General features: G+C 40.5%; 1 protein-coding gene across 4 annotated transcripts in view; it reads right to left on the bottom strand.

Moving 5' to 3' along the window:
• Positions 1-18648, bottom strand: part of LUZP2 (leucine zipper protein 2) — a 349517-nt gene that overhangs the window by 151634 nt on the left and 179235 nt on the right. For 3 of the 4 annotated variants that reach the window (XM_081835527.1, XM_081835525.1, XM_081835526.1), the window contains 3 exons: positions 14945-15062; positions 13927-13997; positions 10026-10107 (listed from right to left, as the gene is read on the bottom strand). In XM_081835527.1, the coding sequence (XP_081691653.1) occupies positions 10026-10107; positions 13927-13997; positions 14945-15062 (271 nt within the window). The remainder of the gene's footprint in view (positions 1-10025; positions 10108-13926; positions 13998-14944; positions 15063-18648) is intronic. The other variant, XM_081835524.1, reaches the window with a different exon arrangement.

Here is an 18648-nt window from a genome sequence, read left to right as displayed (position 1 = left end):
TTGAAAGGTTCAGTCGTCCCTTAACAATCGCCACAGCAACTATGGTGTTATAGCTAGGTATCTAGATACAGATATTTAAATTCAATAGATTTATCTCACTATAACTGTATTATTGTACTGTGTCAACCAGCTTAATTCCATGAATAACATTCCTCTTTATAGCTTCTTAAGTCTGTAAGGAAAAGCCTCTTGGCATTCACACCTCACTTCCAATAAGTCAGAACAACCTGATGAAGTAAATTCATTTCACACATTTTTCTTAAGTGACTTCAAAAGCCCTGAAGTAAGATCATTCTAAGCACTATTTACTGAATCTCTCCTGCTAATTCCCTCTTCAGTTGCACTAATTTTCCTCTTGTCTTCTTGAAAGCTGCATAGGCAATGATTTTGTCAGATGTCTGGGTCTTAACTGCAACCCACAAGATTATCTGTGATGGGTCTCTGCGCTTGTTTTCATATAATGAGCAATCCCCTTTTTAAATCATCTGGGCAAAATTGAGATCAGAAATTAATGATGTATTACCGAGATGAACTATATAAGCAACACAGAAGTGGTAAGAGATCAGCTACCCGGATCATCGTGGCATGGTGGGAAATACTTTGAACCTGTTACGTTTTCAACCATGAAACAGAAAAACAAACTAAAAGGAAACAGTTGTTAAGATGTAAATGTGAAATTATTTAGCTAAAGAAATACACTCAGGCTACATCCTATACACATTTTCTTCATTGTACTAGGGATGGAAGATAAATTGCTTCAGTCAACATTTTAAAACAACTCAACCCATAGTATTCCCATAGTATAAGTGGAGAGGTCAGCTTATGGAGTAGTGAGGTAGCCAAGTTATCTGATACCAAATTGTTCAGAGTTGTTAAAGCAAAAATATTTTGTGAAGAGCTCCAAGAGGACCCCTGCAAACTGAGTCAAGGGGGGTGGGTTTCTAAATTTCAATTACATATATGCCTAAAGTGGTACCTTGGGTTACAAACGCGTTGGGTTACAAACGCTTCAGGTTACAGACTCCGCTAACCCGGAAGTAGTACCTCAGGTTAAGAACTTTACTTCAGGATGAGAACAGAAATCGTGCGTGGCAGCGGGAGGCCCCATTAACTAAAGTGGCACCTCAGGTTAAGAACAGTTTCAGGTTAAGAACAGACCTCCAGAATGAATTAAGTTCTTAACCAGAGGTACCACTGTATTGGCATTGGACTGGTGGTGACTGTCTAGGAATGATACATGGGGAAGTATTCAACTACTGTATCTTGTAAGTGCAACTATTGCCACTTATACAATGAGAGTTTCCCCTCCCCCATGAGCACTGCACATTCTTCACTGATCTGAGTTGGACGGACCCCTACAAAAAAAAACTTGGGGTGGCGAGGAATGGGGTAGAACATTAAGTTGCACAAGCAGAAATCATTATACTGATGGAACATTCACACAGTTCTATGTTAGATGCAACCTCTTTTATTTACTGCTTCTCCAGGTTAAACAACCTTGTCCAACCTTTCTTCTTAGCATTTGGTCTCCAGCCCCTCCGTATCTCTTACTTCCTTCTCTGGACATGTTCTAGTTTATCAACATCTCATTTCAACTGTGGTACCCAGAACTGGACACAGTGTTCCAGTTGAGGTCCGCCTAAGACATAATAGAGTAGCACCAATACTTCTTGTGTTCTGGACCCCGCGCTTCTATTGATGCAACATGTAATTGCAGTAGCCTTATTAGTCACTGTGTCGCACTGCTGACTCACTTGTATGTTGACAGCTTATTATTTAACAATATGCTCTCATTAGTGAATTTTGTTGCACCAACACAGGAAAAAGGACCAAATCTGAAGGATTTATCTGTTCTTTCTAAGGCAAAACATTGGTAGGCAGTTCAAGAGTGCTTAAAAAGCACTTAAATAAGATTAGCAGCACATCTCAGGAGGATTTCATGCATCTCTATATTTAAATTAAGGTTGCCATTTAAAAATCTGGGAATATAGCACATTATCTGGATTCTGTATTTTTTTCAGTTTTATCGAAGGACAGTGACATTATGTTTCTAGGAGACAAGCACTCAATGCTACACAAAACTGTGAGTTTGTGTTTCCAACCTTATTATACTTATTATAGGAAATGAAGGTTATTTTTTCATTTCCTGACCTTTATTATAACAGGCTTTCGACCTTGAAAAATTCAAATTAAACCATTCTCATCCCTGAAAAATAGACTATGTGTAAATGGTGATGATGTGATTCTAGAAGGCATTTACTTAACACATAAGATGGCTAGTAAGATACACATGTATTGGGTGATATCCAATTGTGGTGTCCCACTTGCACAACAGATTTCTGCTTGAGCAAAATTGGACTTACCCTTTCTCCTGTCCTGTATCCAGTCCACCACAGCCTTCCAATTTGTTTTGGAGGGCTGTGAACCCTCCTACAAAGGGTAGGAAGGGGATCCCCATTGCATACATTGGCATAAATCTGAATTTTGCCTGATATTATTACTGCATATTATCATTATTGTTGTTTCACTTCCTTGCCTTTGGTCTTGTTTGCCATATAGGCTGAAACTACACCATCTGGTGTGCACCCCTCCCCCCAAAAAGGTTTAAAATGACTATGTTTGCTCTTTGGTAATCATTGCAGCTTTTTTGCTCTTACAAATAACCTTTGCATAGGTGCAGTAATTTGTCTTTTGGTTTTCCTTTGGCTGCAGAATCCTGACTCAACCCATTCCATTGCATGGCAAGGTCCCAAACCCTCCCTGGAAGTGGAATAAAGACACATGAAACAGTATTTTAGGTTAATGGGTAAAAAAGGCCACAACTTTATTGGTTATGGAATGTGAGTGGTATTGGCTTAGGCATTGGAAACCACACAACTACATCTGACTCCTGCCTGTCTGCAGGAGTCTTGGAAGGGTTAACCACCAGAAGGGGGAGCTCTGCTGATGCACATCAACTAGGAAGTCCCCCAGGGTCACCACTAGGGGTTGTGCCATGGCCCTTCTGGGGCTTTGGACAGAGAGCACACCCCTCAGATTCCTTTAATGGAATACCACGGAGTAAAGGAACATGTCCTCAGCTGTGGGCAGTTTAAATAGCCCGTGCCACGCCCCCGGACCATCCGGATTGGACAGCCTTGGGATGACATGGTCGAGGACCAACCAATGGTGCAGGGGCTATCCCGCCCCATGCGCATGGGGAGGGCTTGCTCCCAGCTCACAACGTCATCTCCCGAGGGGCAGGAAATGGCTTTGGTTAAAATGTTGTTCAAAACATGATTTTTACCCTGCCCATGGTACAAAATGTAAAATGTCCCACTCACGTCTTTCAACATGAGAACCTTTAAATTATTCTGCAAGTTGTTATAATGCTCTTCTTTCAAGATAAGCTCTTGCCTCTTCTGGATCACAAGACTGCATCACAGTCTCATTGCACCAACATCTTTGGCATGTGGGAGCTGATCATTTCAGGACTATCTCTGAGCTACATCAGGTTTCACATACTGTTTTCAGAATGAAACCACTGAAATTCTAGAAAAACTTATGCTCCCGACACAATTTGAGGTCCTGTCCAGAATGCAAAATTGGGCAGATATTTAACCCATATCTACAGAAAGCACTAATCTAAACGAGTTGCCTGTTATACTGAGGACCATTTCATGTGGCATGTTTTCCATGTTTTCTCCTTGGATCTCTTAGCGATCAGTGCCACCATAGTGTTTAAAAGAGAAGTGTGTTTCTGTAAACTCATAGAGACATGTGGTGGACAGGCTCCTCCCATTACTTGTCCAGTGGATAATTTGGGACATCTAGGAAATGTGTGCTACATTAAATGTGGAGTGACTTTTACAAAGGCCTTTGGTACTTTCTACAGAGACTCCATCTTAAATTGACTTGCTATATTCAGCTGCCCAGAGGGATTTAACACAGATGTGAGGCAATCTTGCAATGGAACGATAAACTGATGGAGAAAGATGGTGTTTTCCCACTCTCTTCTGAAACTACAATTAGGGATGTGATCATGCACTAACTTTTTACTGCACAGTTTTGCTACTATGCTTCTGAAGGCCTTCCAAGACGTTAATGTGAGAATAAAGATCTGATTTAGAGCAGATGGTAATCTATTTAACCTTGAAAAGCTCCTAGCAAAAAGTAAGGTATTTGAAGAAATGGTTCAGGTGCTATCATTAGTGGATGATTGTGCCCTAGTACCTAATGCTTCAGAGGACAGACAAGTAATTATTGATTCCTTTTCAGCAGCACGTACACATTTCAAGCTAATTATTAATGTAAACAACACAAAGAGTTTCATATCCAGCATTCAGAATGAGATTTATGTTGCACCAAAAATTACTAACAGCAATAATGCCTTATTGATAATGGATAAAATTCCCACCTCGGGCAGTGCCCTGACTTGTGAATCAAGTATCAGTGATGAAAATGCAGAATCTAGGAGCAGGAAATAGTGTAGCTTTCAGCAAGCCTCACACAAACCTACGTGAGAAAAGAACTGTGAGCCTTCAGACACAATTGAAGGTGCATAGACTTGCAGGATGTCTAGACAGGTTGAAACATCAAGTTGCTAGATCTCAACAGGGAGATTTCCATCCCTCCCCTCATTGCCCTTATGCCTGTAAAATTATCCTATAGGCATCTGTGGTGTGTCTCTCTGACTCCGGTTTCTCTCTCATTTGACTGTGGGCTGAAAGTTCCAACTCAGGAGTTGTTTTCTGGTCTAAATAATTATGACTCCAAAATGGTTTCTTGCTTAGCATCTACCACAGGTTGGATAGCAAACAAGCACGATTAATTAGCATAGACCAGTAAATGAAGTAAAATTATAAAAGCTGGATGTTTCCATGAAAAGACAATAAATTTCCTAAATTCATGTTTATACTAGAAACTACAAAACCAGGAATACAAAGTACCATGTTTTAAAAGCTTCTCAGCCAGAGATGGTAAAAAAACATGGGGACAAACAATCCAAATTTTCCCGTAAACAGTACAGACTTTTGAGATGAATCCAATAGGATGAATTGTGTCAATGGACTCTGCATTTACCAACATTTCAGCAAGCTAAATTCTGTCTTAGCCACAGAATTCGCTGCACATTAGATACATGCAGATAAAATAATTTTACTTAATTCCATCACAAACATAGAACTTAAGACCTGATGGAGAGAAAAGCAAGGGGAGGTTACAGGGGGACAACTGGGAGATGGAAGGATTAAGCATGTCTCCTTTCACCCATTCCTTCTTCTGTGCAAAACACACTCCCTCTTTAAAGCAGAGAAGCAGACTATGGAGTATGTTAAAGTGATTTCAATGGTTCATTTTCCCCCTAGAGTTGCATAGTTGCGAAACAGCAATTTATGCTTTTTATCTGCCTTTGACATCTGTGGTCAAAGGTAGTGTGTGGATAATATTGTTAAAAAGGCACCCATCAGCCCATATAGTAAGGTACAAGGGAGGATCTTAGCTATGTTGGTCTCAGCCCCTTTAATGCAGTACAAAGTAATAGAATGAAGAAGTAAGAAACATATAATTTATTTCAAGGTTTCTTGAGTGTAAATCATTGCAGAAATGAACTGCTTATGATTTACTGCAAGAAAAAAGCTAAAGTCTCTGATTTCCAATTGCTTTTTAAGGAAGTAGCATATAGAACAACCACTGTTTGTTTTTGTTTCTTCAATCTAAACTTTCTTAGACTCCCAAGAGAGAAAATTTGCTTAATTTAGTTTAAAATTGCTTCTGTGTATTTAAAAGTGAAAGCAGAAATATGATGTGTGGGTGTGCCTATGTATGTAACATTCCTTAAATGTTCTGGTCCCACTGATAGATCTTTCATTCTGTCAATACTTAAGATTTTTTTTTTTTAAAAAAAGAGTAAGGAGATTTTAAATAGTGGGAGAAACCTCACAAAGTGAATTAAAAAACTTAGAATTATTAGAAATATACTGAGAATCCCTCCCCCCCAGTTGTACCTTGGTTGTCAAATGGAATCCATTCTGGAAGTCTGTTTGACTTCCAAAAATGTTTGACAACCTGCATGCAAGCGGAAGCCGCATCAGACGTTTGGCTTCCAGAGAATGTTCTCAAACCGGAACACTCACTTCCGGGTTTACGGCGTTTGGGAGCCAAAATGTTTGACTCACAAGGCATTCAAGTATGACTCTCTCTGTGTGTGTGTGCACGCGCGCACACACACACACAAAAACAACAACAACAACACACACATCCAATGTATTCAGGCAGGTACACAACTGGTAAAATATTGTTGTTAAGAGTATAAGCAATAAGTTTGAAAGTGCCTAGTTCATATTTCAGGTTAACTATGACTTGCCTGTACAGTATAGTCAAGACACCATTTCTCACTCCCACTTTTCACCTATATACAATTGTGATCATCATAGTGGTTTCTCTTGTAGGGTTGCTCTAAGGATTACAGAAATAATAATAAAGAAGTACACAGAGTAGAAAGGAAAGTATGACTATGTGCACCTTGAATGATCCATGAAATAGAGTGCTTTTCTGAATTTTGCTACCTGGCAAAGTTTTGCAAGACTTCATGGACCACAGTTTTAGGGACCCATATTTGTCAGATCTTAACAGAATCAAAATTAGGTATATGGTTGGTTAGTTATTTTTATTTGTATTACCATCAGGCATGCCCCTTTATGATGCTTGAGGCAAAAAAGGAACATTCCGCTCCCTTGCCATTCCCCACCCACCACCACCTCCTCTCTTACCTGTGTTGTGAAGCGCCAGCAGTGGCCCTGACTTCTTTTTTTTTTTTTTGTATGTGTATACATATTTATCACAGAAAAGAAAATCATCTTTACTTGTTGGACAATTACTGTCAAGTTGATAGTTATCAGTGCAGCTTATGCATTTAATTCCCCGCCCCCAGCCAGCATTATCTCTTGCATTGCACAGTGCTGATCTTACTTAAAAGCATTAAAAATATATATATATTTATTTTGTGTTTTTTTTTGTTTTCTATTTTCATATAATATTTCATTGAGTTTTACACAAAAAAGCATAAAAAAGCAAACATTACAAAAGAAAAAAAGAAAGAAGATCATAAACAAAAATAGAAAAGAAAAAAAGAATTTTAGCATATAAAAAAAAAACTCACTTTCCAATTATAACCTTCAAAACCTTGTTTTCCTTACTTCCACCCGCCTCCCGATCTTGTATTCTATGTAGTAATTAGTTCAGCAAGATCATTCTTATTCATTTTCATTCTTAGTCCCTCCCTTTGTAGTCTTGTTTAACTTAATCACTAGAACCCCTTCTTTTCCTTTTCAATGTCCTCAACATTCAAAAATTTTACAGTATTTTTGTAGGTAAACTTTAAACTTCTTCCAGTTCTCTTCCACCTGCTCTTCTCCTTGATCTCGAATTCTGCCGGTCATTTCAGCCAGTTCCATATAGTCTATTACTTGCATCTGCCATTCTTCCAAGGTGGGTAGATCTTGCGTCTTCCAATGCTTTGCGATGAGTACTCTTGCTGCTGCTGTAGCATACATAAAAAAGGTTCTGTCCTTCTTTGGCACCAATTGGCCGACCATACCCAGGAGAAAGGTCTCTGGTTTCTTCAAGAAGGTATACTTAAATACCTTTTTCAGTTCATTATATATCATCTCCCAGAAAGCCTTAATCCTTGGGCACGTCCACCAAAGGTGAAAGAATGTCCCTTCAGTTTCTTTACATTTCCAACATTTATTATCGGGCAGATGGTAGATTTTTGCAAGTTTGACTGGGGTCATGTACCACCTATATATCATTTTCATAATATTCTCTCTTAAGGCATTACATGCCGTGAATTTCATACCGGTGGTCCACAACTGTTCCCAGTCAACAAACATGATGTTATGACCAACATCTTGTGCCCATTTTATCATAGCAGATTTTACCGTTTCATCCTCAGTGTTCCATTTCAACAGCAGATTATACATTCTCGACAATATCTTAGCATTGGGTTCTAACAATTCTATTTCCAACTTTGATTTTTCCACCTGGAAACCGATTTTCCTGTCCAAATAGTAGGCCTCTCTTACTTGAAAATAATGTAACCAGTCTCGCACCTTATCCTTAAGTTTCTCATAACTCTGCAATTTCACTTTGTCTCCCTCCTGCTCCAAAATTTCCCAATATTTTGGCCAGTTAGATTCCATGTTAAGCTTTTTCAGGGCCTTTGCTTCCATAGGTGAAAGCCACCTTGGGGTTTTATTTTCCAATAAATCTTTATATTTCATCCAGCAGTGGCCCTGACTTCTAGTGAGGTCTTGCAAGATCTAGCCAAAGTCTCATGAGATCTTGTGTGTTCTGTGAGGTCTCACAAGATTTTGGCAATGCTTTGCAAAATCTCACTGAAAACCAGCACCACTGCCAGTGCCACTTGTCTGAAGGCAGCAGAGGCAGTGAGGCAAGTGGTGGAGACAAGTGTCAGGGACTAGCAGGATGCTGACAAATGTGCACGGGGGAAGGGGGACTGGAGTCTGACTCAAGAGAGTGGTCCCATGAATTGTGGGGACCTGCACCAGCCAAGAGACAAGAGCTGGATGCAGGGGAAGCTTCAGAGATGGAGGTGGAAGAAGAGGAGGAAGAGGCAGGTCAGACAAGTGAAGGGCCGGGTGCTTCCGTTCCTTTCCTGCACCACTGTCTTCCAGAACCAGGAAGGGATTAAAGAAGGAAGAGCAGAGGCAGCTTCCACACAGGCATAGTTTATGGCTGTGTGTGCACAGCCTGTCAGGGGTACAAAAAATGGTGGAGGAGGAGTGGCCACCTACTGCAGCAACTGCTTCATAGAGCGCAGACCTGGAAATAGCTGCCTGGATGCTAGACTGTTGTACATGGGCATTCAAAGCTGTAGAAAAATGGTAAGTGTCCACTTTTGACAATAAAGAGTTAGCTATACGCCATATGCATTCCTTTGGCTGGGGAGCACCCATGACAGTGAGGTGGGCATCACCTCTTGGGCTTCCACCACTCAAGACGAGTGTCTCACCCTGCCTCATCAATAGGCCAGGCCTACGATCAGGAATGGTACCAATGAATTTAATCAAAGTTGCACTGTTTTGATTTAAGAGGCCTTCTGTAGACACATTACGTGTACATGGATTTTGTACATGTCCATGGAATTATCAGGGACTAGCTTGGAAACAGAAGAATGGTGGGAGAAACCAACTGGGGAACCCCCAAGGGAAGAAGGCTCAGAACCCAGGGACTGGTGGTGGGACAATGATTAGTCATCAGAGAGAGAAGACTGGGAGGAGGAAGTGTCCAAAGCTGAAGTGGAAACAGGGCTTAGTGAGCTGGAAGAGTCTATGGCAGAGAGAAGTCCAGAATAAGAAGCAGAGGTTGAAGCAGGAATGTAGGATAATGTCAAGAACCAAGCTTCACAGAGCACATAATTTATTTGAAAGTATCAAAATGGCCACCTAGTCCAACCCACTGAAGCAAAGCAGAACCAACTATTCACTGCACATTTAATCAGACAGCCTGTGTGAACAGAGCCTCAGGTTACAGGTGCACACCTTAAGAACCAAAGGATAGAAGTGAGCTCAGCAACACACTAGTTACTCAAGTTTGGGAGAGGGTCAGAATTCTTTCAAATTTCAGATATGGGGATCTTTAAGAGTATGCCCAAAATAGATTCATTGTATCCCTTCCATTGAAAATTGAATTGGATCATACCCATGTCGTTCAAGATTGTAACTCTTATCTGTCTTTATTTGTGTTAGTCCCTGATAGGTTAGGAACAACAGGTTGGAAAGTCGCTTCTTAAACCACCATGAAACAATAGTTAGTACAGTGATAGCAAAATACCCTTCATATCTTTATCAGCAACGAATTTTGTGAGATTCTTTGCTTCCACAAAGAGCCTTCTATAGTATATTCAATATATACCAACAGCCTTGTTCATGCAGACATATTTGAGCTATTGAAGCATTTACAGAAGAGAGGGGCATGGAAAGGTTGGAGAAGATAATAACAAAGAAAGAAGAGAAGTTACTCACTGTAGCCTGCTGTTTTTCTGCCTTCTCAGCTGCCTCATTAAGCTGTTTTTGAAAGGCCTCCTGGAGCGATTTCATTTCTTCCCTAGTTTATCCAAGAGACAAAACACAAACTTCATCTCTATTGTACACGAGGAAAGAATGCTTTTGTTTACTCTCTTTTCATGACAAGGCACTTTTAATTACACTGAATAACCACTGGTTGTGCTTTGTTGGAGTGGCTTATTAATAAAGCCACAGATGCCCAGTGCACACCAGTGAGGTTCCAAAATGAAAATTCTTTTGTGTCTATTGTATAGAGTACTGTGCAAAATGTTATTTAAGCATTCTTCATATTCTAATTCACTAACTCTCATTTTAAAGCAAATTGTTTATACTTAGATCTCCATCACCTCCCCCTCAGCAATTGTTTAGAAGGGATGAGTAGGAAAAGATGTAGTTGCAAACTCTTAGGGAGACCCATCTTTTCCCATTATTTTCAGGTAGCAACTGAGCTTCAGCTGAACATAGGCATCTTAAACAGAAGACTTAATTTTGGCCTCGTTGGTCCAGATCCAGTTCCCAGACAGATAAGATTCCTCAAAGTGAACGACACCTTTGTAGTGGCACTTTCTGACAGTTGTTCTGAGGATCAGACATAGCAAGATCCAAAGAGATCCAAAGAGAGTATTTGAGATCAAGTGAACTGACAGATTTTAAGAAACACCCCAGACTAGTTCTATGCTTACTTGGGAATAGGGAAGAGCATATCTGATAATTTTAGTTCCTCATTTTTCCTATCTTCATTTCTCTGCCCCAGTTGTTTTTAAAAACATCCTCATGAAAATTCAGAGGGGTTTTTTGTGCAAAATTTCTCCTGATATACATGTTTTTATAAGCAATTTCCCCTAATATTATGCATTTCTGTATGTTATTTTCATCAATACAGTATATGCATTTTAAAGCACACTTTATCCTACTACATGCTTTTTTGTACATATTACTTAATTGGAGAACTACATTGGAAAATTCAGAGCTCTGCAAATCGCTGTGTTTCCATTTGTGTACTTTGCTTTGGTTTTTAGAAAGTATTAATTAGGTAGGTTGATCTTGGAATGTGAACTGAATTGAATGTGTCGCTCATCACAATTTGGGAATAAGCTTCATTGAACTCAGTGGGACTTATTTCTGATTAAACATGCACAGAAGTATACTGACAGAAGTTTAGGTGACGAAGCATGAAGCACAATCCAGATAAAATTAAAGGATTGTTAGGGGGTGATTCCCTAGACCAGATAGGGCATGCATAGGCAAACTAAGGCCCGGCGGCCGGATTCAGCCCAATCGCCTTCTAAATCCGGCACGTGGATGGTCTGGGAATCAGCATGTTTTTACATGAGTAGAATGTGTCCTTTTATTTCAAATGCATCTCTGGGTTATTTGTGGGGTACAGGAATTTGTTCATTATTTTCCAAAAAAACATAGTCTGCCCCCCCAAGTTTTGAGGGACAGTGGACTGGCCCCTTGCTGAAAAAGTTTGCTGACCCCTGAGATAGGTGGACAGCTGCACTCTCCTAAATGAGCAGTAGTTTGGGAGTACTTCTGAATCTACTACTGTCACTGGAGTTACAAGCTGTGGCCCTATATGGACAGGAATAGTGTAGTTTCTATTATATATTCACTGGTAACCTTCAAATTAGATTGCTACAATGTACTATACAATGTACTATACAATGGGGCTGCCTTTAAAGGCAGTTCAGAAACCTTAGCTGGCACAGAATTCATTGTCTAGATGGTTGATTAGTAGTTGAACTATAAAGCCATATGAGGTTCAGGACCCATATAGTTTAGGGACCACTTTCCCTGCATGAATTTACCTGGACCCTGGGTTCATAATCTGAGGCCCTTATTCATATGTACATTGCAGGGAGGTGCAGAGGATGCAACACAAGAACTTTTATTTTAATTTCATGGTGGCTCCCCAATTCTGGAATACTATTCTCCAAAAGATTCACCTGGCTCCATCACTATCAACTTTTAGGCACCCGGCAAAGGTTTATCTGTTCACCCTAGTTGTGCCCTAGCCTGCACAAGAGTCCATCTTTTAGTAGCTTGGGGTAGGATTTGTCCTGTTTATGTTATTGCATATGAAGGGTTTTAGCCAATATTATTGTTGCATTTTAAAATTTGCATCATGTATACTTTTATAACTGCATGTCACTTTGAGACATTTTTGTAGTCAGAAGTGAATAAATAATAATATTAATACTACAAGTATTAGTAATAAATAAATTTATTGAGTGCTGAAGTGAGTGCTGAGTTTGCCCAATCTGATTTACCATGAATGGTGAATATGGGTTGGACACAGATCCAATAAATGTGAATTGAGCTGTGAGCTGATCCTTAGTTTCAGCTTACCGTCAGTGATTTAGGCTGTTTTACAGCAGCTAGAAGCAGGGCTTGCAATCCAGATCATAGAAAGAGCAAGAATATAAACTAGAGATTAAGGCATGTTGGTTTCCACTCAAGCAGCAGCTCACAACTTTAATACAGACATGCAGCTGAAGAATGACAGGTCCCAGTCTGGGACACAACATTTTGATTGGACAAGTCATGTATTAAAACTAGGATAAACTGTGTATACAGCCAATTAGGGTCAGCACAGTGATTCCTGACAGCTCAATAGGTAAAGTGGAGAGCCCTTCTTATTTTGTGTTTTAGAAGATTTATCACAGGGTGTACAGGGCTGAGATGTTGTGCATCTGGCAGGAAGTCTTTGATGTGTCATTTAATCTATGTTCCATGGGAGCCAAACATACAACGAATGTGACACATCCCTCACATTAATAACGAGCCAGTTTTCATGCCTTGGCATTTTATCATTATGAGCGTCTTAAAAATGTGTGCTTCCATAAACAGGGAGTGTGGAATCATTAATTGTTATATTATCCACTGAAGTAGTTTCCACAGTGTGTTCTTAGAGTGTCAGGAGAAAAATCTAGAAACAAAAGAAAATGCGCTGCTTCACCGAAAATGCTATGCTGCACGTATCATGCTGTCTGTCTCGGAGAATCAGCACAATGAAGTCAAGCTCTGTATTGGTTTCCCATGGAAACAATCTTCATGCATTTCAGATGGATTATGACAAGTTTGAAATGAAACTTCGCTTTGGAAAAAAAACACACAAAAAAACAAATGCTGTCTGTTCATAGTAGTGATAGGAAAACTGCCCTCAGGTCAAACTGCAGTCATTTTGGAGATTATGAACATCTGGAAAGACGTTATTTGTTTTTTGAAAGTTTGGTTCCAGCTCACTATGGCAGAGCATCTGCACTGATGCTGTCACATCATTACACCAAATTAGAATGCCCCCTGGGAAGAGCTGCTTTCAGCATACCATGATGGAGAAATTCACCTGGAAATTCTCATATGCATACAAACAGTCATAGGTTTTAGATGTGCTTTGTAAAATGAAGGCAGAAGAGAGAAGACATAAATGCTTCTACATAGGAGAGGGACAAATTCAGGAGATCCATAGCCCAGGAGTACTCGGAGGCCTGGTTTTGCTTCTGTATGGCCAGGCATGCTTTTACCATAATTAAAGTATTCAGCACCATAATTCAAAAGTATCAATTCTTCAGCAATCAGCCTTCTTTATGGTGCGAGCTTGACCATAAAGAAGGCTGATCACCAAAGAATTGATACTTTTGAATTATGGTGCTGGAGGAGACTCTTGAGAGTCCCATGGACTGCAAGAAGATCAAACATATCCATTCTGAAGGAAATCAGCCCTGAGTGCTCACTGGAAGGACAGATCCTGAAGCTGAGGCTCCAATACTTTGGCCACCTCATGGGAAGAGAAGACTCCCTGGAAAAGACTCTGATTTTGGGAAAGAAAGAAAGACAGATAAATGTTGACTTGTACCTTTGTTTTTGGCCTAATTCCAAGAGTTTCTGTACGTCGGTTTTAGCAGATGCCTCATCGTTTTTCAAAGACTGAGAACAAAGGGAAGAAACAAGAAGTTCTTTACCATTTCTTGTCAAGAAGATCTTTACCATTTCTTCCATAGTAAAATTATTAATGGTGCCCCTTTTGATAAAATGCTTTCTGTGAATAGCATATTTTAAAGCCAAGAACAAATGGAAATAGAAACAGCTTTGTTCATCTGCTGCAAGGCTTCACAACATTCCCACATTTCTTTTGACTGACACCTTAATTGTCATAAAAAAGCCACCTTTGGCCCAACATCTCTATATGTCCCTCTGTAATTATGCCAGAGAAGAACTACTGCCTAATGTGAAGGTCAATGACAGATTCACATGTAATCTTCCTTTCATGGAGCTGGTCATTTTTATCCTATCCACATATAAAAATACATAATAGCCACGAGGGATGGGTGGATATATTTCTTATCCATGCCATTTTTGCCTATGTTCATTCATAAGTCTGCTCCATCCCATTTCTTTATTGATTCATAAAAAATCAATGAAGATTCTACATTCATGGGTGTAGAAGAACTACTTTATTTGCTGTTAGATGTGAACTGCTCCTTTCTCTCTAGTCAAAACTAGGTCCACCACCTCTATACCCCATCTTCCATCACTCAAGCCATTGTCATGGATGTAGGAAGGGAAGGACCAGCCTTCTTCTCTAGATCATCAGGTTGTAGAAGCTGTAACAGTGCAGATGAGTATAGGTAATGAATAGGGAAAATTTGGAAAAATATTTGCCATGTTTGAGTGGTGAAGAAGTGGTGGTGCCAGGCAGGGCAATAGAAAATGGAAGGTTCAGAGTCCATTTCTCTCATCTAAATCCCCACAACCTGGCTGTGATGTTTCATGGCTATTTTCCTAGTATATTAATCACAAAATGCTTGCATTATGAAATGGAGTGAATGATGACTATATATCATGGGGCAGTTGGGGAGGATGAAGATTCGTACCTGGAGGTTTACTTTAATTCCTTCAAGTTCTCTGGATGTCTTTGACAGCTGGCGAAGAATGTTGCTCCTTTCCTTAAAGACTTCTTTAAGTTGTCTTTCCAGTTCTTCGTAGCCCTGTCTAACCCAGAAAGAACATCAGTGAGATCATCTCAGAGCAACTGAAACAAACAAAGCTTGAAATCAGATCCAGTTTATTACATTTGCATTCAGAGATAGAAGCAGGATCCATTTCTGTCATCCTCTCATAGCCTCTCATCATGTCAAGCATATCAAAGTCATTCAGGTCTAGAAAATGAGCTGCTTCATTTGGGTCTGCAGGATTGTCCTATAACCCAGTTTTCTGGGGTTTGCCCAGTAGGAGGCAAAGTGTTCTGCCAGTATTCTGCTCAGTCATTTAGGGAGAAAGGTGCATGCACCCACCTTTCATTGTTAATGAGGGAAAACACACAGAGAGAGTTGACATGTACATAAGATATTACAGAATGTGATATGAAAAGACAAGAGTTGAACATCATGTGTCTGGATAAAGAAATTCCAGGTTCCTTTTGGAACTATTTCCCCCCTTCCCCTGGGTGGAATTGAGCTCTCACATAGAAAATAAAGGTTATAAAAATAAAGAAATGCATAAAAACAAAATAAAGTACCATGAAGATGTTTAACAACACTGCCAAAAATATAGTATGCCACCTAGTATTGATCATCACTGTCTTACTGCTGACTTAACTAGTTAATGTTTTATACAATAATCTCCAGCCTACACTCTACAATACCTACATGGCACCAGCAAACCTATCCTTCATTTCCACAAAGGAGATCAATAGCAAATAGTTGAGTTTCCTTTTTTTGAAATGTAAATCCAAAGTGAAAACCCACAGCACAATACTTGTTTGAGTCTGGAGCCAGAGAAAACCAATATCCATGTGCATTGCCAAGAAATAAAGCAAATTATATTTTGAAGCCATGAAAGAAAACACAGGGCAAGGGGGAATGGATCAGCAGGGAGCCAGTAACCAAAAGTGAGTGAATATCCTTTGTACCGCAGGATCAATAGCTACTTCCTGTAACCCTGTTGTTCACCCGAATGTTGTCTAAGGATGTCATTTAAAACAACTCTTGACTAAAAGAACAGTCATTCAAACAATATATACCCTTTGTGAATTCTATAAATGGCAACTGAATGCTATGTGGTTACACTGTCCTCCATGCAACTCAGCTGAATCCAAGTTGGACCAATCAATGAATTTTTATTATCAGCTTTTGCCTGACATCCCAGAACTATTTACTATATCACTTTTAGAGAATATAAATTCACGGGGAAAACCTCTAGAGCTGGTGTACATGAGCATTGCACCCTGTCCAGTCTAGCAGTAGCTGCACATCATTACACAGCTCCTGAGTCAGACTAGCTGTGTGAGAGGATCCATGGCGAGGAGGGTCTGGAGCTCCCCAAAATACAGCTGAGTTCAGTAAGGGCTCAGCTGCCATAAGAAGTGAATTGGGCCCTACATAAGGATTCTGTAGCAAGGAATCCCTAGAAAGATGCTCAGGGTTTCCTCTTGTTGTAGAAGCCAGAAAGTTGGGAAAGCACTACAATGAAGTAAAAGTACAGTATTTGAATAGAATAACGACAACAACAACCATCACCACTATTGAACTTTTAAATGTAAAGGTCATAAAATGGGATGAGTGAGTGGGTGGCTGCGGTCTTGTGATCCAAATGGTGTTATGTTAATTAACTGTCCACTAAGTGTCTATTATACCCATACAACCTTATTTTCCATAGCACTTACTGCAACAATAAACGATTCCCCCCAAGCCAAATGCTTAGATTATAGTTACAGATAGGTAGCCGTGTTGGTCTGCCATGGTCAAAACAAAATAAAAAAATTCCTTCCAGTAGCACCTTAAAGACCAACTGAGTTAGTTCTAGGTATGAGCTTTCGTGTGCATGCACACTTGGGTATCTGAAGAAGTGTGCATGCTTAGATTATAGCTTGTGGAGGAGACTGAGGTGCACTGGTCGCTCCTGCTAGTTGAGGCAATTTAAACTCATTTCTTCTTCCTCGCTACTGCCTCAAGCACCAAACTCGATTTTGGAATGTCACTTGACTAGGCTGATCAGCCTGTGGGGGTGGGGTGGGGGTGTTTGTGTGGCACAGAGGGTTTCAAAGAGAAGGAGGAATCGGCTGGATTTGACTCTCCTCTTCCAGCAGTAGGAGAGTCCTGTGTACAGATATTGACCCATATGTAGTTTAGAACCAGCCCCAAATAACTACATTTCAAGAGCAGGCAAAATGTAACCTCCCCTACAACTTACTCTTGAGGTAGGGGCTTATCTTGAGTCCCCACAACCAAGCAACAAACTTAAACTCACAGTGCAATTGAAAGCCTGCATGAAAAGGTTATTAGCATCCATAACAGCGCAAGATTCTAAGTACTCTTTTGTGTTCCTAAGTTATCTGTGTTTAAACCAAAACAATCCTTGAATATAATTTAGTCTGATCTTTCTTTGTTTCCTTTGTACAAGAGATGACAAGACAACTCTGTGACACTGTCTTTATTTATGTACTTAGTAACATTATTCATCATGTTGCCAATGCTGCAGACATGAGTCACACAGTATGAACCAAAGAACTGTCTCCTTCCTTGTGAGTCAAGGGCAAGCTGCATTCCAACATTTATTAGCCTGGGATTTTCTACATATTTGAGATTCAGCTCATTGCTTTGAAACCAGAGATAAATCATTGGGAAAAACTATATTTCAGCAGTAGGGCACATACTATGCAAACCTCAGTCCCTGGCATCTCTAGTTAGAAGCATGAGACCATGCACATTGCGGGAAAGGTGTCTCTGCCTTTGACCCTGCCCATCAAAATAGCCTATACTGTGCTAGTGTGACCTGATAGAAGGTATCTTCCTATGTTCCTGCCAAATACTATAATCTACTCACACATCTTTGGATAAGAGGCGCATTAATCCATATCAATGTGAGCTGGACCTTTTTCAGTCCTGGCCAGTCATTTTTAATTATGGCCTCCATGCTGTTGTGTTCTGAGCATAGCAGAATGACCTGAGACATATCAGTGATAAGCCAGGCACTAAAGGTAAAGGTAAAGGTACCCCTGCCCGTACGGGCCAGTCTTGCCAGACTCTAGGGTTGTGCGCTCATCTCACTCTATAGGCCGGGAGCCAGCGCTGTCCGCAGACACGTCCGGCTCACGTGGCCAGCGTGACGAAGCTGCATCTGGCGAGCCAGCGCAGCACACGGAACGCCGTTTACCTTCCCGCTGGTAAGCGGTCCCTATTTATCTACTTGCACCCGGGGGTGCTTTCGAACTGCTGGGTTGGCAGGCGCTGGGACCGAACGACGGGAGTGCACCCCGCCGTGGGGATTCGAACCGCCGACCATGCGATCGGCAAGTCCTAGGCGCTGAGGTTTTACCCACAGCGCCACCTGCGTCCCTCACTACTTACAGTTATAACTGTATGGAAAATCCATAAATCTTATAATGGACTGCAGGGGGCAGTAACCAAGGTTTAGAGCAGGCATGGCCAAACTTGGCCCTCCAGATGTTTTGGGACTACAATTTCCATCATCCCTGAACACTGGTGCTGTTAGCTAGGAATGATGGGAGTTGTAGTCCCAAAACATCTGGAGAGCCAAGTTTGGCCATGCCTGGTTTAGAGGCAACAGGTGGATTCTG

Source organism: Podarcis erhardii (genome assembly GCF_964252035.2).
Source record: "Podarcis erhardii genome assembly, chromosome: 1".
NCBI classification, from domain to species: Eukaryota; Metazoa; Chordata; class Lepidosauria; order Squamata; family Lacertidae; genus Podarcis; species Podarcis erhardii.
Note: the sequence above shows the minus strand (reverse complement) of the source record. Positions and strands in the feature narration are given on the sequence as shown.